Here is a 15995-nt window from a genome sequence, read left to right as displayed (position 1 = left end):
CCAAGCCACCCTTTTAGCACACAAACCCGTCTGCTGTGGAAGAAACCAAATCTGGTCTCAGCGGAGCGTGAAAGGGCATCTAAAAAAAAAAATAACCATACAAAAAAAAAAGAAAGAAAAAAGGGCAGTCTGACTTCAGTAGACCTGTCAACACTGTGAGAGGACAGCGGTATTTCCAGTTCTCTCCAAAGGCTGTCTGGTAAATCAGTACCTGATATCCCGGCTATCACAGAGGGTGTTCAGATATAAAAAGCAGCATTTCTTGTGAGCTTTTGTTAAGTGAACTCAATTTTTCACACCCCACGCCTCTCCCTGGAGCCACATTAAATGCAGACAAGTCCCTACTGCCCCCTATCTGCAATCCAGAGCACAACAACAAAGCATCAAGACAACAGACAACAATGGAAAGCCAATTACCATGCAAAATGTGCACAACCACCAAGAATTTCAATCTTTTTTTCCATGTGTGATCTTTATTAAACGTCCACTTTAATGGCTCTGCATTTGCTTTTACGAGTCATTTCTTTGAAGACACTCTCAATAGCAAACCAAAGCAGAAAATGAAAAAAATAAACAACAAAATAAATTAACCTGTCAATTCACTGTCATTTCATTTCCATCTCAGAACACACAACACAAATAAAGGAAATCTAACAAAGAGATCTGTCAGTATGGCAAGCGTACGCACAGGAAAAACAAGCATGGCAGTGAAATGCACAGACAGGGAAAACGAATCGGACCAAATTACAGGCGCGAGAGCATTTTGGAATAGCAAGCACGCCCTACGCTGTGTTTGGACAGACGTTTGGCACTCCATACTCGGAGTTCCTCCTGCGGGGAATTATCTTCCTGAAAGGACACTACTCCGGAACTTGATTAGCTGGAGAAGCCGGATGATGGCCTGGCTGATGTAAATGGATGTGGCCGCACTACAGAGAGATAATCAGGCATGGAGTTGAAAGTCGAAGAAGAGCGAAGATTTTTCCGTAATTTAAATCAGAGACTGGAGTACAGATTTTCCCAGGGGAGACAGACCGGCTGGGAGAGGTGAGACACGACACGACAGGTTGAAGGACAGACAGCATTCTTATGTTCAAAATTGTCAGATTCAAGCAAACCGAGGTGACAGACAAAAGCCAGAAGGGATGACTGAGATGGGTCTGCTACACATTACAGATGGGCTTCCTACAGCGAGATAAGGCCTAAACGCGTTTTGGTGTGGGAAATTGGCTAAATCTGAGCGCAGCTGCACTAGTACCTTTACAATCAGATACGAGTTCGGTTTACCTGAAAATACTGCAAGAAGGTATATCAAGCGAATGTGTTGATGTCTAGGTAAGCTCGTAGACTGATCTAGGTCTTGAAATAAGACAAACTCTGCATATCTTTGACTGATCTGATCCCGAACTGCATTTAAATATGGCTCAAACCTGTGAATATAATATGACAAAATGCACATTCTGCGGCTTGTAACTATGCCAGACACGATCAAAATGGGGATAATCCACAGCTAGCTTATTAAAAAGCAGCTTGATTCATTAACAGAAGCTACGATGGAAAAGGAAGGAAAAAGATTGTAAACGTCAGCTCTCGTCGTGCGATTTGAGCAGTAACCCAATAACCGACCAATGAAAGAGCTAGACCCGACCGCTGCTGGATCGTGGACGTCGTCTTCTGTCAGCGAAGTGTCGAGAGCCATCCTGAAAGAAAGAGATCTGTAAATGCCGCGTCTGTTACCGCACTGACAGCCTTCGCAGGCCAAGCTGGGTGATTGACATTCATAGAAGAAAAAAAACAAGCCGCCACCGCCGCCGAGCATATGCAGAACCGTCCACAGCAGAGATAAAGAAATAAAAAGAACTGTGTGAGCTCAAACAACAATGACACGGATTCAAGCGTAGCTTCCAAGGCCTTAGGAATAGATAACAAATAGAATGACGAAACAAAAGGGCAAGAAGCTTCACATATTGCACTGAGTCCCACAGTTTTGTATAGGTCCAGTTGTGTATGTAGGTTTTGAGATATTTACATACAGTACGACCTCCAGGGATGAATGAATGAGAAAATGAATGAGAAACGGTCAGCAGTTCCAGCCAAAGACAAAAGGGGAGAAAGAACAACAGTCGGCACTGCTGGAATAAAAAGATGTTTACCGATTAGTGCTCTGCCAGAAAAAATCTCTCTCTCTCTAAAAAAAAAAAACACACTCAGACATTCTCATCTCAGCGCCCGGGCCGGCTTCCAAATCTGACTTTGGCTGGAACGTTCTCATCCTTGAGTTTGTTTTTTTTCCCCATTTTGCTAAGAGTTTAGTTAGCGTCTTCTTGTTGATTCAGATACATTAAGTCTGGATAAACAATCTCCAAAAGAGTCCTCTGCTCATCCAGCTGTGGTTCTCTGCTTGAGCGCAGGTTCCAAGGGTCCACACGGAGAGCCCGGTTCTGGTGCAACATCGTTCTAGCACAGCTTGAGCTTGTAGGCGGAGATCTCCATTGGCTCCAGATTGACGGAGGAGTCGTTGGAGAGCGGAGGCTGGGAGTGCATCAGAGACAGAGACATGGGCTGCAGGAGCTGAAGATCTAGCCCACGGAACAGCCCAGAAATGGAGAGCTGGGGAGAAAGATCAGAGACTGAGATGCAGAATGACTAACAATAGCCTTTATCAGAGCTACATGCATCCACACAGTTTAGACCCGTTCAAATGAAGTGATCCATGACTACACAACTCAAATGTATCAAATATTCACAAAGAAATATAAAGAAGTAATAGTACAGTAATATTACAAAGCAGTATATATATATATATATTTGTGTGTGTGCACGTGTATATGTATCACAAAGCTTAGGAATATTTTATAAATGAATAAAAAGGAGTGGCTTCGTAAGAAGCATTTCAAGGTCCTGGAGTGGCCTAGCCAGTCTCCAGATCTCAACCCCATAGAAAATCTTTGGAGGGAGTTGAAAATCCGTGTTGCCCAGCGACAGCCCCAAAACATTACTGCTCTTGAGGAATGGGCCAAAATACCAGCAACCGTGTGTGAAAACCTTGTGAAGACTTACAGAAAATGTTTGACCTCTGTCATTGCCAACAAAGTGTATATAACAAAGTATTGAGATGAAATTTTGTTATTGACCAAATACTTGTTTTCCACCATAATTTGCAAATAAATTCTTTAAAAATCCTACAATGTGATTTTCTGGTTTTTTTTTCTCATTTTGTCTCTCATAGTTGAGGTATACCTATGATGAAAATTACAGGCCTCTCTCATCTTTTTAAGTGGGAGAACTTGCACAATTGGTGGCTGACTAAATACTTTTTTTCCCCACTGTATATGTGCATATGTAAAGCATTTTTAGTAAAAGTAGTTTTTCCTCCAAGGACACTGACCTGGCCTTGTGTGGTAGTGCAGTTGAAACCAGGGTTCTGGGCCTCCAGACCACAATCCAGGCCCAGTCGATGGAGGAGCAGAGCCGTGTAAGGCGATGGAAAGTGAGCATCCTGCTGAAAAAAATGACACAATATCAAATAAATTCCACTGAAAATAAATCCCCCTCCAAACATACCCACAATAAAACCACCAGACCACAAGAAAGTGTGAAAGTTTTTTTTCATTATGAACTCTAAGTCCTCATCAGTCTCACAGCAGGTGAAATCGATACTGACACACATTTTTCTCCCAGGGCTATCATTTACCCGGCTTTGGATGCTCCTGAGGTTCAGCAGGTGAAAGTCACAGGGCAGGGTGCCAGCCAATGGAGCGAAGGTATGCATGGGTGGCACGCCGTGTTTCCTGGGCAACACAGGCAGTGCCAGCACCTCATGGTTCAGGATGGTGGAGGTCATGTGACTGAGCAGCGATGGGAAGCTGACTGGTCTGCTGTCCCCCGGCTGGAACATACAGACATGCATCAGGAAACACGCAAGTAAAGCGACTTCGTGCAAGTGCACTTCCTTTTACGTGACATACTGTGACCACAAAAAGGAACTTTTTGGGGTCACTGTATGAGAAAAGCTCAATACAGTTTCTATCTCTACATACTACTGATCTACAGCCCGTTATCATATAAACGGTTTGGGGGCACGGCAGCACAGGTGGAGATAGTGGACAGGAAACGACCTTTGGCCTCTTAATCCAGGTGGAAACCTGTCACTTGTTGCTATGGTAACAAGCTGAACTAACTGCTACGGTGTCACTCTCCACCACTGCAATAATGTTACCTCTTCCTGGCCGTCTCCTAAAATACCAGCAATGATTTTGTTTATGATGTTGGTGACTCTGGCATAGGAGCCAGCAGGCTGCATGCATGAGGAGAGAAGGACATGATAAGTGATAGACAGACAGGAACAAAAAGAGGTTGTGAAATGCATAAGAGGGGCATGATGAGCTGGAATGAAAAGAAACAGAAGGGGGTCGCATTGTTAAAGGCTATTTATATATACACATGTATTTTATAAGTATTATAATTTTATATCATATTTATATTATAATTTTATATATATTAGAAAATAAAATTATTACTATATTTTTTTTTGACAGTTCTTTTTTTTTATTATTATTATTAATATACACTTAAAAAATATATTTTTTTAAATTATAATTATTAATATATACTTAAAAATATATCTGTAATACATAATATACAGTGTCCTGTATAGGACACTATATTATTTATAATTTTTCAGGCGACAGCATGATTCGAATAAAAATATATATTATTCAAATCAATCTGAGCCAGTGTGTGTAAAATCTCTGAAGCCCATTATCTATTATTACACACTTGCCAGCTTTTAGACTGCTAGACTCAGAATGATACTGTCCCTAGAGCCTTCACAAAGCTCTCATTAGCAACCATAGAGAGCCCCCTACAGGCCACTGAGTGAAATGAGCATTTACATACCAGCCACACTGCTAAAGGATATCTATATTTTGGTATGCATAACAAGATCTCTCATGTGAAGCCGAAATTGCAGGCTCCAATCAGATTAATCAACTGCTATGATTCTCGCCAGTCAGGGAGCAGGGGTTTTTATCAGTCAGCCAGGAAATAAAATTGTATTAAAAACGTACCAGGCTGCACTTCTGAGGAAAATCTAGTCATCTAATACTTAAAATATTTTTCATTTTGTTTGAGGCGACCAGTAGCATATAAACTAGGTTCTGCTTTAAGTGTATAGTTTTATTATTATTATTATTATTATTATTACAGGGAAAAAAAATAATAATAAAAATACGATGTACCCCACCAAAATGACCCAAAAAGATTTTTTATTGTAAAATAATTATTTTTATCTTAATTAAATTGAATTTATGTAATAGACAGGTAGCAATTGCCTGACTATAAAGCAATCTGACATGTAAAGCAACCTAAGAAGGTAGTTCTTGGTCAGAATAAGTGTGTACTAATCTAAAGTCTGAAGAACAACTAGTCTTGGTTTTTGTCATCTAATTCTTAAAATAAATTTAGCATGCCAATTATGTTTGTTTGTTTTTTTAGTGTATAGTTGTTTTACTATTATTATTATTGAAAATAAAACAGAAGACGTGCACAATATATATATATATATATATATATATATATATATATATATTTCTTTAAATTAAAAGAAAATAAATATTTTTTTAATTTAATTTATTTTAATATTTCATTTCATTTATGTGACTGTGTGATCTCTTCCTGTCTAAGTAGGCAGTTTTTGGTCAGAATAAGCATTTACAAATCCAAAGTCTGTTTTTTTTTTGTTTTTTTTTTTTATCTAATTCTACAATCTAAATCCAATTCTTACAATATATTTCATTGTGTTTGAGACACTTAATACCACGTAAACTCTGGGTTAGGGTTAGGGCTTTTCAATTTAATTTGAATTTGCGTGATTAGTCAGACAATCTAAGTTGCCGGTTCTTGGTCAGAATAAGCATGTACTAATCCAAAGTCTGAGTCTGACTTCGGTTTATTTCATTTGTATCCTCGTCTAAGTCAGAACTCACCTTTCCACTGTTGCTCCTCCTCTCCAGCAGAAGACGGAAGCGATTGGCCGTTCGTTTGTTGTCCTTCAGGCCCTGCCCTAGACCCCTGTTATCGTCTTGCATCAGTCTGCGGTCTAGGATCACCTCCAGCTGACCTGTAGAGGATGGAAAGAGCGTACGGGGAAAGGATGAAGAGGGAGAGGACGGTAATAGCATAGAGTGAGGCAAAGCATTAGACGGTACACTCACTTCATCTTCATTATTGGCTACATCGCATCAAATCAATACAGAACCAGAGCACTGCATCCCACTGTTAGTGTTTTTCCTCCCTACCATCTGAGTCCCTGATTCATGTGTCATCCTGCTAAGAAACTCACTGCTATAGACCTAAAAAGTGCTGGTACTTCGGTACCAAGTCGATACTAAATTGAAAACAGCATAACGAGGAGAGTTTTTCCAATGGGATTGTCAGCTCAGTTTGGTACACAGGTGAAAAAAAAAAGTTTGATTCCTACTATGGTAAAAGCTCAGCTTATGAATATTAATTAGGACATGCTTTTGTTGCTTAGTAACCTTCCTGAAGCATCTAGTTTAATTTAATGGCAATTTAGTTCAAAATGATAAAATAATAATAATAATAATACATTTATATAAAATATATAAATAAATCATGTAACCAATTTAATATTAATAAGCCAAATAAAAAGTTGGGCTACATTTTTTTTATGTAAATAACATTCAATTAAAAGTAGTGTATTTAATTGTATTTTAGATTTTGCACCAAAATGTATTTAATATAAAAATAAATCAAATAATTAAAACATTTTAAATGAAAGAAAATAAAAGTTCTAATACGGACCAGTAGCCAATATGGTACAATTATACTGTGCAAGAAGTTTCACTCATTTAGTGGCATTTTAGAAAAAAATTAAAAAATAATAATTATAAAAATACATTTACATAAAAAATAAGAAAAAGTCATATTAAGCCAAATAAAAACTTAGGCTACATGCAGTTCTTTTAAAGTTTATATAAATAACATCCAATTAAAACCAGTGTTTTTAATTCCATTTTAGTTTTTGCACCAAAATTTGTATTTAAAAAATACATTTGTAAAAAAAATCTAATCTCTTATACTGGCTAAATAAAGAAAGGATTTTTACTGATTTGTCATCGACACTGTTGCAGTATCAGTATTTGTGAACTCTCCTCACCGCTGGCCAGGCTGCTGACCCCGAGTGCCTGGGCCGTGTGGAGCGTGAGCCGGTATCGGCTGTCCTGAATATATGCCATGGCGGGCATTGGGTAGAAATTAGCCTGCAGTGGAAGTTTCTGGAAGTACCGGCGAGGCTGGATCTGATGAGCAGAACATGGAGCATTATCTTGATTATCTGGCTGGTGAGTAATCTGAGTCTACGACAAACTAAGGCAAATTTTTACTCCAAGCCGATTGCTTAAATAAAACCAAGATTTTTTTTAAAGACTCCGAGGAACCAGACACCAGCTTGATGAACCCCTCTAGAGTTTGTGGACATTTATACTTCACCTGGAAACCATTGAGGTCTGTGTAGAAAGTATCTCCGCTCTGAATGTCGGTAACCAGCCTCATGGCCAGCTCCTTGTTATTCTGATCTCTCATGTCCACCATGCTGGTGATGTCCAGAGAAAGACCATCAATTCCTGAACGACCGAGACAGAGTGATATGCCAGGAAGAAGTGATCAGACAGGGCAAGACGTCCTAGCACGATCGTGTTTGGTTGCGAGACAGATGGATGCCTACCTGGAACATTATGAACGCGGACCGTCTGTTGGAAGTGTTGATAATGTGCCACAACCTCAGAGAAGAGAGGCCCTTCCACCACACGCACTACAGGGGCTTCTCTCTGCGAATAAGGCTGAGAGCGAGCAGAAGGGAAGGTGTTAATTCACCCCACATTGTTTGATAAATTGCTTTTCGCCCCAGTCAAGACTGCCGGACACTACCTTGGCATTTCCGTCCGGCAGGAAGAGATAGGCCCCGCTCTTGTCCTTAGAGGGTCGAGTGCCGTATGTGAGGAACTGAATCTGTACCCTCACCTCCTGGGGATCGTCTTTACGTCGAATGCTCTGATGGAGAAAAGAGCATGCAAGAGAGAGAGAGAGAATGAATCATTGTAGACTCATCTGCTGACTCGGACTCTAAAAGAGGACACAACAGCATATGTACTACAAAAATAGGACAGGGATATACGTTTCATTTCTTTTGGCAACAATAAGAAAAAACACTTGTCCAGATGAATGAACATAAAAATAGACTGCTGATGTCATAGCTTGGAAACGTCCTTTTTTTATTACCATGAAACATTTGCTCAGTGGAGTTGATTTTCAGCATTTTTTCCTAAGATTAGGGCAATTTTTTCTAGTGGTGCACAGATGTTAAAATTCTGGCTGATACCTACAAGCTGATATTTGTTATTATAATTCATGCTATGACTGATAGTACAAAAATGGATATTCGTTGTGAAATTTCCTGAAGATTCGTTTTAACCATGTTATTTAATTTAGTTTTTTTATTATTACTTAATATGAGCCTTAAAGGTCATTTAAATGTAAAATTGATAAATGCACATTAAATATCCAATATCAGCTAGCTTACTGTATACAATATAGAATAATGCCAATACATTTTTTAAAAACACTCTCTAATATTGGCCGATAACTGATACCGATATCTATACTATTTTGAAAACATAAAAAAAATAATAAACTATAATGAATAATTTTAAAAGCTACAAGTGAATTTAGGCATCACAACAGTATAACGTACAGTACACAAAAATTACTAATCATTGTCAGATTTGCTAAAGATTACATTTAACAATGTTTTTAAATGATTACTGCTTTAAAGATGAACTTTAAATGAGCTTTACATGATGGCAAAGTTAATCTAAATCAAAAAAAAAAAGAGGAATTAATATCAGATGAGATTTATACATACAATACAGAATGATGATTTCAAAACTCTAATACTGCAAGATAACCAAAATATTTCTCAACCCTACATTTTCTATTCTTATAAAAACGAGCGGGAATTCATTGACTGAATCATTTGCATATGCTGGCTATATTGTTTCAGCACTCGATTTACTTAAGGAATTATGCAAATCAGATAACGGTGTATGGTGTAAACAAAACAAAAAACAAGCAGGCGAATTCACTACACTTCCTGGGGCATTTTACCCTCAAGCCCCGGGTAATTTCTCACTTCATTTCCTAACACAACAGCAACACACAAAAATCATCTCACCTCCAGCAGGCCTGTGGTTCCAGAGAAGCCCAGAGTGAGAGACTGGCTCTGGATGTAGAACGGTTGGGCGTCTACCGTCTGCGATCGCACGGGCAGAGGGTCCCAACCCCGTATGCTCTGACCCTGTCCCGGAATCCTGAGCAGCGTATCAGAGCGCAGCGTTATGGGGGAGTCAGCAGAGTCATACAGGTGGAAGACGGCCAATCCCAGAGCGGGGAGGCGTGCCATGAAAGAAGCCTGAACGAAGAGACAAGAGTGTAGGTTTTCAGACGGACTTTATTTAAGATGCTGGAACATATGGACACAAATAGACAGACCTGGTAGACCTCTCCACTCATCTCAACAGCAGACACCCACTGCGCGCTGAGCTGAACCGGTAACGTTTGCCCGTCTTCAGTGAGAACCCTAACTCTTGCCGAATTCACCAGCATGGTGACCACACACAGACGCTCCTGCTCGACGGGGTTAAACAGCACCAGATACCTGAGGAGGAGGAAGAAGATCGTATCTGCACACTGAAAAAAGGTCAGCATTTGCAGCGTTTGAGATCAGATAATGCATCTCACCTGGGAGTAGATTCCAGCTCGATAAGCGTGCGCTGCGGGAGAGAGTCTTGTGTGGCGCGTCTGTCGTCCTACAGTCACATGAACAGAGGTCAGACTCTTAACCCTCATGTTGTGTTCTAGTCATTTTAACCCAGAGAGGATTTTATTTTTCCCACAAAAGCTTGTTAATGTTATTCCATTAGACTAAAACGGACTTTGCTCACACAGAGCATAACAACTTCCTAAAAGCATCATTTTTGGGGGATTTTTTTCCCACTTTGTTCCTGGTCAATAGGCCTAAAAGCTGCTTATACCTTTCTTGTTATGCTATATTATTACCAAATATTTGTCAACTTGTTTTCTTTCAATTACCACAGGTTTTGTATTTCTTTTTGGAACTGAATGATTATAAGCCTCATTGATCTAAGCTTATGCAACTAAAATATTTGCAACGAAAATATTGCCCAAATTATTGAGAAATAATGCTTTTTTTTCTCTCAAAAAACTCAATGAGGCCTACTATTAATCAGTTCCAGAAAGAAATACAAAAGCTGTGCTATTTAAAAGACTCCAAGTTGACAAAAAGATGAAATCAAAGATTTGGTTATAATATTGCATACTGAGAGATTTACAAGCCATTTTTAAGAGGCCGCTCATTTTTGGGAACACCAAATTAAGATTAGGATCTTAAGCACAGCACAAGGGTTAAACGCGCTGCTTTTAGAAAAATCAAGGCTGTTCCTCACCGTCTCTAAGAAAGGCTCCGTCTGGTAGAAGCGATAAATGTCTTTATTCTTTATTACCAGGAAGTGTGCAGCATTAATGATCACTCGTTTCAGACCGACCAGAGAACGTAATAGCCTGAGGGGGGGGAGAAACGAATCAAGAACTGCTTGCAAATCGAAAGCCATCAATTCAAACTCTAAAAATGCTGAAAATGGACCATTAAAGATGAGATTTCAGTAATAACGCCCTGAGAGACTTCCTCTGATCTCTAAACATCTTCTAATCAGTTCATGCGGATGAAATCTGCACACTTTTATTCAGAAACCTGTTTCCGTAGTCGATGACGACAGCCTCTTTGGCAGTGCCCGTGATGGCATCGTGGTGCTGGAACAGCCCTATGTTGCGCCTGGCATCGGTGAGGAGGTAGTAATCTGAAACGGGATAACGCCCTTCCAATCCTGCACGCCGCGCGTGAGCCACCGCCAAGCTGTAGAGAATTTCTGCCCCTCTACAAACACAAAATTAAACCGTCTTCAAACACAAGAGTTCATGACACCGAACGAAACGGCGAGACTTGACAAACTGAGAAACCAATGATAATAGAATTAATGAGTAAGTAACGACAGTAATTAGGCAATGCCTCGTGCTTAATTCAGGAGAAAAACCTGTCACCCACGTGGAGAATAACTATTTTAATTATTCCCCAGAGAACAGGCCTTTATTCGAAGCATAATTGAATCTCTGGCAAATAAAACCAGACGCTTTCCGAAGTTGCTAAAATAATGAATTAAATTCAGATACCTCGACGTTTATTATATTTTATTTAATAATTTAATGATTAATTTAATTACAATTACATTTTTTTATTAAAAATAAAACATTAAAAACTAAAATTAAATATCATGCTACAAGTGCATTTAGGCATCACAGCATTATGATGTACAGTATGACAAATGGATATTAATATTGATTTATGCTGAAGACAAATGTGATCTACATGTAAAAATAGATAAATGAACATGAACAATTAAATATCAGCCAATATCAAAAAATATCAGCTACTAACTAATATGGTACTCATGCACGATGCATCCTTAGCTAGGCAATTTCTTTTCATATCTTAACAGATATGAGATAGTAGACATACGTTGGATGTTTCACTGACTAACCGTAGGTGAGATTCTAACACACGGTCCATGTTTTTGTAGAAGGGCCGTGAGGTGTAGTATCCACTCCAGTAATGGTCCTCTCTATCTGCATAAGTGAAGAAGTCTCCGCTCAGCACAGGGTAATCGGGCGGTCTCGTCCCCGGAGCGACTCCTTTAGCCTTGTACACCGCATTAAAGTAATCTGTCAGCGTCGCAAACTGGGCCTGAGAACACAGAGATTTACTTACAGGGCCATTCCAATTCATTTCACATTTTCCGAAATCATCTGCACTCTTTTCTTCACTCACAAACGAGTTAAATTATGCATTCAAATTATTCCTGGTTGAATATCAAAAGCTGAGTTGAAGGAGCTGTGTTTGTTTAAAATTGCAGAAACCGATCTAGACCTAATCAAACCTATTCCTGACAAACTTACAGACAGTTCTTGTAGTTTTCTATTGATTTACAGGTTAGAGCCTCTATGTTTATCAGAAAACATACCTTTACATGCATTTCCGGGTGGGAGTTCATGTAATCAAACAGTTTCTGGTAGTTGAAGTACTGCTGGTCCCACTCTAATGCTTTGTCGTAGCGGAAGTCGTCCCCAAGAGGAACCAGCAACACTTTGCTACGAAATAGCTTGGATTTTTTACGGTATTGATCAAGCAGAACGCCAGCTCTGAAACAGAAAATGTCAAATATGAAGCAAATCCACTGGATTGGGTTTTATTAAGGCTAGCAATCGATTAAAAACAAGTCAAGCATTGAACAGACAAAAAGTGGTGTATATACACACTACCGTTCAAAAAATGTTTGGGTCAGGGAGATTGGTTTGTTTGTTTTTTAATAAAGAAATGAATATTTTTATTGAGCAAGGACGCCTTAAATTGATCAAAACAGACAGTTAAGACATTTAGAATGTTTTAAAAAATGCTGTTGTCTATTCATACCAAAAGGAAGAAAACACGTTTGAATATTCTGAAAGGAATGACTCATGAAGCTAAAAGTGTACCCATAAAACCCTCTGCCTATTCCAGTAGACCTGAAAGACCTCTGAAGTGTAATGACAGGTGCAAACTAATTGCTACAAGCTTGTTAATATCCTGGTTTTCTTCTGCGGAGCGAGAGAGCAGTGGATTTGGCCTGAGCCCAGTTCGAGCGCCACCCATATAAATACAGCTGGTGCCAGCTGGGTGATGGACAAATTAATTTTGTTGGCTAACACAGGAAATTAACCTACATTCATTCTTTGGCTAAACTCCCCCGAATCAAATGTATTCCCTGGTTTCATATTAATCAGCCCTAGAGCCTCACCTCTCGGCCACGTTGGCATCTGTGATGGCTCGGGGCGGCACCTTCCACGGGCAGTTGACTCGACTGCCCGGCAGCCTCTTGAAATCAAACTGGCAGCAGATCTTCGGGTCTGGGCCACATGTGTGAGGCACGTCGTAGCTGTAAAATGGCATCATGTGGCAGAACATGTCTGTGCCGGATTCAATATCTGAAAATATCAAATGAAATAAATCAACTCTGATGTGTAGGTCTCTGAGCCACTGAGATGGGTTGGTTAATGATTACAAACGCTATGTTCTGGTCTATTATAGTTATTAACTAAATGTTAAATATTTCATAATAAATATGAGTGGTGCTTGAACATCCGAAACACACTGCCATGATGCCATTTTTTTTTTTTTTTTGGACTGGTTGCTAGGTGCTTCCTAATGTGTTTTAGGAGTTGTTTTTACGGTTTCTAGGGTGTTGAAGAGTGGCTCAATGGGAGTCTAAGGGATCTTTTCACGTTTTGTCACCCACCAAGAGAAAATCTAAACTTTAATTGCTTAGAAATGTAACAGCACACTTCTCCTCCTCATTTTGAGGTTTCATTCATGTCTACCATAAATGTTCCAGATGATCAAGCACCACGAATAAGCAGTGCTGTTACTGTTAACTAAAACGATTAAAAAGTTTTTGTTTTTGTTATAGAAATCAAATTTTAAAAATTATATATTCCGTTTTAATGTTGTTGAATCTGTTATTATTAAATAACTTATACTGATGATTAAAAATTATTTCTGTTAACTGAAATAAAGCTAAAGTAAATTAAAATACAAATATTAGATTAAAAATCGAAATAAAAAAATATTTAAAAAAAAATTAGACAAAAAGATAAACTTAAACTTAAAAATTAGAAATGTTGCTTTGGCAACTAACGGAAATAAAATAAGTTTAAGTACTAAAATTACTGAAACTAAAACTGAAATAAAAAATGTATTTAAAATATTCAATAAAAAAGTAACCTTAAATAACTTCAACAAAAATGAGAAAAATCGCCTTGGCAACTAACTAAAAATAAAACAATTCTAAGGTGAAGTACTAAAACTGAAATGAAAAAATTAAAATGAAGCTAAATAAAAAGATTCAAAATGAAACAAAAACTAATAAAAATGACAAAAACATCAAATTGGGAAAAATTTTAATGAAAACTGAAAATATACAAATAAAAGAAACTTACAAATACTTTTTAATTTGGGAGATACTTTATTCTCAGTTGATTAAATGTGTAATAATAATGCTTTAATAAGTATAAAACGTAAATAAATATTTAAATTTATTTACCCCATGCCTGCCTCCACATGAATTCAAGGCTCCGTGTGGCTGCAAAGTGCTTCTTGATGGAGTAATGGACCCTCTGGATCAGCATGCTGCTCATGTTCGCCCGTTTCAGAAGGTAAGGCATCGTGGCGCTGTGGCCGAACGGATCAACGGCCCAGCCTGAGTGAGGGCTCACACCTGCAGTAACACACCCGTTAAATATTCCAAACCAATCTGAAGGAGCCACTTTTAAGATTAAACCCAGTCTTACCCAGATTTTTCTCTAGCCACTGATGGCCTTCAATGAGCTGATCGATCATGGCGGAATAGTGAGCGTTGGCTTCGTCTGTCATGACCCAGCCTCCTGTCACCATCTCAAGCTGTCCGCTGAGGATCAGCCTGAAAGAAAAAAGATTTAGAAAGGATTCTGAACATTTAAGCACTGATCACAAGATGAGGTGAGGAAATCCACAACATTAGATCAGAGTATATAAGGAGCATCTAGACTAATTAAGAAGATGAACTGATCAAGAGTGGGCATGAGGCAGCGAATCAAAACACAAAAGACAGAATGAGGGCACTGAACAAGTGACCCATTTTTCATTCACAATGTAATGTTTTCCAAGTGAACTGCAGCTCAGTCAGGAATTGATTGGATTGTGAAAAATTGAATATATTATTACAATTTAAAAGAACAGTTTAATATTTTAATATGATTTAAAATGTAATTTATTCCTGTGATGCAAAGCTGAATTTTCAGCAGTCATTACTCCAGTCTTCAGTGTCACATGATCCTTCAGAAATCAGAAATGCAACTTTAACATCATTTTTTTTAACTTCAAAATTTAACAGAGTGTTACTCACTTGCGCATTGCCTCTTGTTTATGTACATCTGCGCTTTCCCACCATTTGGCGAAGAACGATATTTCCGACCAAATGAATTTCCGGCGAGGATCTTCGGCCAGTTTCACCACCAGGTTGTTGAAGATATGCTGGGTTTGGTCATTGTAGTACTTGTCAAATGTTTTGATCCATCCTGTCACAAAAGAAGTGCAGTACAAAGTCACAGTTAAAGGGGTCATATGATGCGATTTCAATTTTTCCTTTTTCTTTGGAGTGTTACAAGCTCTTGGTGCATAAAGAAGATCTGTAAAGTTGCAAAGACTAAAGTCTCAAATCCAAAGATATATTCTTTATAAAAGTTAAGAGTCAACCACGCCTACCTAAAACTGCTCATTCTAACACCCCCCCACGTCTACATCACTATGTGGAAATATTAGCATAATGCCGCCCAAATGTGCACGCAAAGAAAGAAGGCGTGGTTTCAGGAACAGCAGTAGTGTTGAAGCAGCATGTCAGGGAGACGCTGTGTGTTTCTGTGCGAAAGCAAAAGCACTTTATTTGGCCTTCCGGAAGTAGATGCAATTAGGAATCATTGGTTAAGATTTATTTACAACAGAACAGCACAACCCAGATGTTCGAATTTGTGCAACACATTTTATGGACGACAGTTTTTTGAACCTAGAAGAGTACAAGGCTGGCTGTGCACAAAGGCTACTTCTTTAAAAATAAAAAAAATAAAAAAGGGGGTCAATTCTGACTTTGCTATGACAATCTGGCGCTTCTGAATCAGCTACTGGATGTATGTTTTGTTATTAGTTGAAGTATTTGCTATTGACTGTTCAAATGTGGAGTTTTGCGCAGCGCAGAGTAACGCGTCGTGTGTGTGTG

At 38.7% G+C, this 15995-nt stretch overlaps 1 protein-coding gene across 7 annotated transcripts in view; it reads right to left on the bottom strand.

Moving 5' to 3' along the window:
• Positions 1–453: 453 nt before the first annotated feature.
• LOC107564609 (alpha-mannosidase 2x-like) overlaps positions 454–15995 on the bottom strand; it is a 26060-nt gene continuing 10518 nt past the window's right edge. For 4 of the 7 annotated variants that reach the window (XM_016249731.1, XM_016249735.1, XM_016249732.1 and 1 more), the window contains exons 6-25: positions 15129–15300; positions 14536–14663; positions 14289–14462; positions 12987–13173; positions 12174–12351; positions 11694–11896; positions 10850–11032; positions 10545–10659; positions 9820–9887; positions 9571–9736; positions 9254–9490; positions 7951–8073; positions 7748–7862; positions 7513–7646; positions 7181–7322; positions 5988–6121; positions 4220–4297; positions 3695–3889; positions 3389–3502; positions 454–2610 (exon numbers count right to left, since the gene is read on the bottom strand). In XM_016249731.1, coding sequence (XP_016105217.1) covers positions 2458–2610; positions 3389–3502; positions 3695–3889; positions 4220–4297; positions 5988–6121; positions 7181–7322; positions 7513–7646; positions 7748–7862; positions 7951–8073; positions 9254–9490; positions 9571–9736; positions 9820–9887; positions 10545–10659; positions 10850–11032; positions 11694–11896; positions 12174–12351; positions 12987–13173; positions 14289–14462; positions 14536–14663; positions 15129–15300 — 2999 coding nt within the window. In that variant the 3' untranslated portion in view covers positions 454–2457. The remainder of the gene's footprint in view (positions 2611–3388; positions 3503–3694; positions 3890–4219; positions 4298–5987; positions 6122–7180; positions 7323–7512; positions 7647–7747; positions 7863–7950; positions 8074–9253; positions 9491–9570; positions 9737–9819; positions 9888–10544; positions 10660–10849; positions 11033–11693; positions 11897–12173; positions 12352–12986; positions 13174–14288; positions 14463–14535; positions 14664–15128; positions 15301–15995) is intronic. The other 3 variants (XM_016249734.1, XM_016249736.1, XM_016249737.1) reach the window with 3 other exon arrangements.

Source organism: Sinocyclocheilus grahami, unplaced genomic scaffold, assembly GCF_001515645.1.
Source record: "Sinocyclocheilus grahami isolate Dianchi unplaced genomic scaffold, SAMN03320097.WGS_v1.1 scaffold950.1, whole genome shotgun sequence".
Taxonomy (NCBI): Eukaryota; Metazoa; Chordata; class Actinopteri; order Cypriniformes; family Cyprinidae; genus Sinocyclocheilus; species Sinocyclocheilus grahami.
The sequence above is the reverse complement of the archived record's forward strand: the minus strand, read 5'-3'. Positions and strand labels throughout refer to the sequence as shown.